General features: G+C 41.1%; 1 protein-coding gene across 2 annotated transcripts in view; it reads right to left on the bottom strand.

The window, feature by feature from the left end:
* Positions 1 to 1,648: 1,648 nt before the first annotated feature.
* The window catches only part of cnnm2b (cyclin and CBS domain divalent metal cation transport mediator 2b), a 31,087-nt gene continuing 25,880 nt past the window's right edge, over positions 1,649 to 6,855 (bottom strand). Inside the window, exons 6-8 of one of the 2 annotated variants that reach the window (XM_026359925.1) lie at positions 6,769 to 6,831; positions 4,922 to 5,100; positions 1,649 to 3,208 (exon numbers count right to left, since the gene is read on the bottom strand). In XM_026359925.1, the coding sequence (XP_026215710.1) occupies positions 2,927 to 3,208; positions 4,922 to 5,100; positions 6,769 to 6,831 (524 nt within the window). In that variant the 3' untranslated portion in view covers positions 1,649 to 2,926. The remainder of the gene's footprint in view (positions 3,209 to 4,921; positions 5,101 to 6,768; positions 6,832 to 6,855) is intronic. The other variant, XM_026359926.1, reaches the window with a different exon arrangement.

Genomic DNA, 6,855 nt, shown 5'->3' with positions numbered 1-6,855 from the left:
TTGGAAAAGAACTCACAGCCACAGCTGATGCTTCCCTCAGTATTTCCTATTGTGCATTTGGACTTTTGAATTGTCATCATGCTTCTCGTTCATGTGTCAGGCGCCGAGATCCGCCGGCCTGTGCGAATGTCACGAGCACAATCTTCGAATGTGATCATCAATCATCTGATATATATATATATATATATATATATATATATATATATATATATATATATCTCTGGAGTGATTGTCCCTGCGGAGCAGAGCGAGTCTGCTGCATAGGAGCACTTACAAGTAAACGATAAACAGCGGTGAACACAGCTGCAAACAGTGCAGACGTACTCTACTGTGTGTGTGGTTGTACTGAACAGATGGAAGGGCTGTTTGTGCTGCTTTCAGCTGTTACACACGCTCACACACACACACACACACATATGCACGCACACACACACAGGCACGCAGTTACATGAGGAAACAGCGACCACCAGTGGTTACAATCTACAACTTAATTTTTAAAAGACAGATTCAGTTTTTCATATGTTGCCTGTGACATAGCAAAACAACCTGCTAGCATACAGTACATATAATGTTAATGAACAGGCCCGGAAGAGGAATCAAAATCATCTGATAGTTAAAGAGGTCAGATCTACACCCCAATAGATAGGAAATAAACAATTATGCTACTCTAAGACCCATGTAGATTTAGAAGGAGGAGAAAAAAAAATAAAAACATTCAAGCACACCTACAGTAATGTTATTATAAACGCATTCCTGTCTTTATGAGGTAAAATAATAAGGGCAAGAAAAAAAATACTACAGAAAAAATACACTTAAAGCAATAGTTGGACATTCTTGGGGAAATTCACTTATTTGCTTTCTTCTTTAGATTCAGTTGAGAAGCTCAGTACCACAGTGTGTGATAAATATTAGGCTGTTAACTTAGCAAAAAGGTGTTAAGAATAAAGCTCATTTTATAATAATAATTATAAATTATATTTACTGGGAAGTCGTAAAAGTTGCATCAATATTCTCATCTGTCTCAACGAGAAAGCAAATAAACGTCTCGTCCAAAAGGTCAAACTAGGCTTTAATCGCGTATTCTTGCAATTGTGAAATAAACATATATGGCTACAGTGTTTCTAAGATAATAGGAAAACAATATAAATATATCTTTCTTTAATAGCAGCCAACATTTGTGTAGAATATTTTAGATTCCGATCTGAAACTCTGACCTCAAGAATTATTCGGCAGAGTTCACGATCTACATGTTGTGGGCAGTCTCTTTCTTATTCGCTGCCATCAGAAAATAGTCTGAATCACCAGGCCATGCTCTGTAGGCACACACATGCACCCCACCCCCATCCAAAACAAACAAACAAACAAACGAACCAACAGTAAAACATGGTAACACACAAATAAACAGTGGAAAAGCATAGCTGTGTATCACTGATGGACACATTTAATGTCGAGGTTGCTTTTTGTGACGTTGATGATGCTCAACATGTTAGATGAGGTCATTAATACTGTGCAATTATCAAGTTTGATTAGGCATAAAATTGGCAAAAAAAAAGACCTCATGCATAGGTGTGGTGTTGGAGCTATTACATGCCCCAACTCCTGGTAACGACCCCCCACCCCCTCGATCCCCCTTTGAATTACACTGTGGTGACAAGTCTAGGCATCATTTCTCCCATAGAAAAACATAGTAGACATGTTTGAGGTCAAAAGATGCAAAGAAATGAAGGAGACAAAGAGGAAGAGACGCTGACTAAGGGCAATTTTGCTTGTGGATGGCTGCAGTTTAGCATTTTTCATAAACAAATATACATATACATACAGTACACACATACAAATACATCTGTCAATTTATAATACAGTGATTTCTTTTTTATTCTTAATCATCTCTTAAATAAATTGCAGTTCATTGCACTTTGTTAAAATAATTAATTATATGATTTCTCTTAAAGGCAATATGTGATTTTTTTTAAAGGTGAAAAAGATAGTGTACCATAAGCCTGATTTAGGATAATAGTAAAAATAACAAGATCTGTAATATACATACTGTATCTGTAAAAGACCCTCACCTCCTCATATACATGAATGGATGTTCATCTCCATATATGTAGCATGTCCTTTTTGATATGACAGGTGTGCCCCACGCACCCCTTTGTGTACATGCTCAAATGCCAGTTTAGGTCATATCATGTTTCCACGCATACATATATACATACAATATTATAAAATAAATAAATACAGGAAACATTCTTGGTTCATGGTTTAACGGTTTCTTTCAAAGCGGTTTTTGGTGCAGTCTTTGACTAACCGTTGCTCTCTGCGTGTTTGGGTTAAGAGTCCTCATTGATGGGATCAACAGTCAACTGAGCCTCCCTGAATGATGCACGGCTGGGTTGGAGGGATGTCATTTGTGTTTGGGAATGTGAGTGCAAAAACTGTCTGTGTCCAGTGTAAGAAGGAGGACCAATGTCTTTGGCCTGAGGAGAAAGTGAGTGTTATGCTGTGTGTGTGTGTGTTGTGTGACAGTGTGTGTGTGTGTGTGTGTAGCGGGACGGGATTTGCATGCACTTTGTTGTCCTCTAGTTCAAGACGCCGCTATGAAGATGTCAAGACTGTCCCAAAAAAGAAGCTCGGTCACAGGTACTTTCCGAGTGCACCCTCTGTAAGAGAACAGCAGGGATTCTGACAGCATTCAGGTGGGGGCGCTTCAGGGTGATGCAGCACCCGTCTTCCCCACTGCCCCTCTGTGAAAGGGTCTCACTGACTGACTGACTGACTTACTGACTGACTGGGGGCTACTGGTTGGAGCAGAACCCTCACTCCATCCTCCTCTGCCTCCCCACTTTCCCTAATCTCCATCTATACCACCAATTTGTGTGTGTCAATGAGACAGGGTGGAGGGTCTGGGTCTCCACCGGGCTTGAAGGGGCTAGATAGGTCCCTCGTTGTGAGCGCTGTGGTTGCTCCTACTGAGACCCACACAGTTCTGCTGCTGGTTGAGCAAGTGAGACGTCTCATTGGCCACGGCTATGGCCACTGCAGGGGTAGTGCTAGTGGTGCTAGCTGTTGTGTTGACGACAGTGGGGATCTCCAATCCGTCATGGAGGTCCGTCAGTGTGAGTTCAATCTTAGTGAACTCACTGTCTGTGGACTGCGGTGTCTTGTCCATTCGAGACGCCATCACGGCATTCTGGTACTGTTGCCGTGTCACCTAAGAGACAGCGATAATGGTGTCAAGCCACACAGAAACATGCTGTCATTAATTGTATTATTGATAATTAATCAGTTTCAAGTACAAGTACATCATAACAACTGTTACTACTACAACTACTTACTCCTCAAACATACAGTCCCCTCCAAATACTGGAAAAGTATTGGAGCAACAACCAATTCATTTTTTTTTTCTACAATGAAGACATTTGGGTTTAATTAATTAATTAATTATACCTGGATACATCAAATGGCATAGAAAATACCACCTTTGTATTGCTTTTGAATCAGATTACCCAAATTTGAAGTGAACAAAAGTATTGGCCATAGCAATACAACTGTGTGAAATGTCTGGAAAAAGAAATAAACCACTGGTGTGCGGCACGACATAAAAGAATGGTTTGCCCAAAGTAAATAACAGCAGCTGTGCAGAAAAAGCCCCAAACAACAATCAGCTATTACCAACAACTTCCACTGGGCATGGGTGACCATCATTTAAATGAGTACAGATACAGAAGCCATACCACAAGATGCAAATCCTTTATCAGCAGTGAGAATCCGAAAACCAGGTTAAAATTAGCAAAAGAGTACAGAGGTGAGTCAGAAGAAGTTCTGTAACAATGTTTTATGACTGATAAGACCTAAATTAACCTCTTCTTGATGCAAGAACTTGGTAGCACCTGGATGAATTAAGGGGTGTTCAGAAACATTGTGTCTGCTAATGTGCAGAGAAATGCATCATTCAGAGGGAAGGTTTTGGACTGGCCAAGTGAATTACTCGACTTATAACCCAATCAAACACTGCATTTCACCTGCTTGAGACGAAACCCCCACCGAGAAAACAACAGCTAGCTGCCCTCCGTGTACACAAATGAATTGGCTTTCCTAACTCAATACCTTTGAAGGGGACTATACATGTACACCCACCATTACTTTGATCCACAACAGTATCAGTCCTTCAAATGTATGTTGAAACAAGTTACAACAGCTAAACTTTCAATTTCTCTTTAAACACAGAAAACCTGAAGCTGCAAACAGCAAGAGAAAAACTAACACACAATACTGACATGTTATCATCTTATAACGGTGTTATTGTTAACACTTCCTTATTTATATGAAGTCAAATGCTGCTGTTGTTTGATGCTGAAAACATTTCATGGCTCTTCCTGACTGTAACAATTGTCTAGTGTGCAGATTAAAATGCTACACGGTACTAAGGGGAAATATAGTGTTTGTTTCTACAAGGGCCCTATTTCACACTACAGAGAGGCATTTGATTAATACTGTTTTTCATACAAATACATTGATTTGTGCAGCTTTAAATTTGTAAAATCTATTAAGAAAATTCTGACATTCAATGAGGATTTGAAAGATTAAGACTAAGTCTAACAGCCGGAGTATTCGGAAAACCCACACAGAGGGGAGAACATCAAACTCCACACAGCAAAACACCCGGCCGAGCCTAGTCCTTCTAGCTGTGAGGCAACAGTGCTAACCACTACACCACCATCCCACCCCCTCTCTAATCCTTAGTCCAAGTAAAAGCCAATTAACTTTCACTACAAACAACTTAATGTCTTGATTTATCAGTCTTCACGCTTCACCATTAAGCTATTAATAATGTCCCAAGTCAAGGCCTAAATAATCAGCACCTCTGTGTTGTAGCAAACCCTTGTGAGCTTAACTGGGAGCTGCTCACCTATGTGATTCTCACCTTTATATATTGCAGGTCTGACCGTGCTCTGACTGAATAATCAGGAACATAGATTTGCAGGAAGGAGTTGAGCTGATTGTTGCTGCTGCCAAGTGTCGGGGTGATGGCGTCGATGCGATCGCTCCTGTTCAGAGAGTCCGAATGGTTGAGTCCAAACGGGCGAGGAGGAGATTTATTCTCTGTAATGAGGATGGAAGAATGAGACAAGATGTTTGAAAGACAAGAGTCTATTTGATTTGACTCTAAACAGATGTTCTTTCATCCAATTCAAAATTCTGGGATGCACCATTAGTCCAACTCAGTTTTTGAGAAGTTTCTTTAAGGGAAGATGAGCTATAGCTGATTGCTAACCAGCGTAACTGCATTAGGATTGTTACACAGACACACACACACACAAGCTTGTTACCAATAGAGAATTATTAGTAATGTACGGTTGTGTCACACAGATAAATATAAGTATTTAGCAGATGTGGCTGCAGATAGAAACAAAAACTCAGTGATGTACCTTCTCTAACTTAACTCGAACTACTCAGTTTCAGCAGAACTTAAGAACCTGTGTATAGATGACATTTTTCTAGGTCAAATGTTGGATATTAGCACTGATTCTTGCTGTGATGCTGTATGGAAATCTAATTTTCTTTAGGTGAGTGGAGTTTCATACAGTACGTAATGAGTCAGTGGTCTCCAGTGATGCTGCTTCCTTCTATGAGCTACCTTTTTTTTTTTTTTTTTTTGTAAACTTTTAATTAAAGCCAGATTATGTTTTCCACTTCTTAAAGAAGCCTAGGTAAAATCACACACAACAAAGTGGAAACGGCTTGGCCAACGCTAATGCTACTACGCTGACTGGAATGTATGTAATCCCATGTCGGAATATGTGTGTGCGTGAGAGGGAGCGAGCGAGACGCACAGTGTGTGCTTGCTTGTGTGTGTGTGTGTGTGTGTGTGTGTGAGCAGACGGAGCGCAGTTGGCCAAACACCAGGCATGTGAACTCTTGAAGATTAGTACTCCACTTTCTAGGGGCCGAAGGGGCCACGTCAGTACAAAAAAAAAAAAGTGGCAGTGTGTGTCAAGAATACAGACATAGTGCTTTTATGTACACACAGACACACACTCAAACATGTGTGTGGCGCCATACTGGGCAAAAAAAAACACGTTAAGAGGTGCACTGCAGTTCACCGCTAAAGACAGAAAGAAAGTGTATTTGTTCAACTGCATTTCCGGATACATGTGGGTGTGTTTGTGTTCATGGCAGCATGTCTGTAGTTACGTGTGAAGTGTGTGTGCTCTATGTACATGTGCCTTTGTGTGTGAACATATGTGTGTTTGAGTGTCTTTGTATGTGTGCTCGGTGGTGTCCTGCAGGGGGCTGTAGCTGTAGGTCTTGTTTATGTAGTTGGAGGGTTAAAGGCTAGGGGCGAGTGGGGCGGAGCCTGGGTCCACTCTGGGGCCTCCAGTCTCCAAAACCATTCAGCCACTTGACTAATGGCTCAGGGGATGAGGGTGTTAAGTCCCAGTCTGAGGCTGTTTTGCTCTCTCCCTCTTTCTTTTTCACGTACACACACACACACACACATGATCATACAGAACCTGTTCAGTTCAGGTGCAAACAGAATTTTCAGACACACACCCATCAAGTCACACTAACAAATATGAATGCAGATGATGAGGATTAATATGACAGAGCACACTCGTGCACATTCACACAAAGCATGCGAGTTAAACCGCTACTATGCAAACTTTTAATAAGAAAGGCACTCTCATGTCTGGTTAGTCAGTGGGAGGATGTTAATGTGGTATTATCTGAGAAGAAGACTGCACGTATAGACATAAAAGGCCACTGTACCTGGAGATCCTGCTAATGATTCAGCCCTACTGACCACAAAAGTGCGAGACAGGGACAGAGGGACTTGGGGGAGAGGGAGAAGATATA

The sequence above is a fragment of the Anabas testudineus genome, chromosome 1 (genome assembly GCF_900324465.2).
Source record: "Anabas testudineus chromosome 1, fAnaTes1.2, whole genome shotgun sequence".
NCBI classification, from domain to species: Eukaryota; Metazoa; Chordata; class Actinopteri; order Anabantiformes; family Anabantidae; genus Anabas; species Anabas testudineus.
This window is presented reverse-complemented; position numbering and strand designations above follow the sequence as displayed.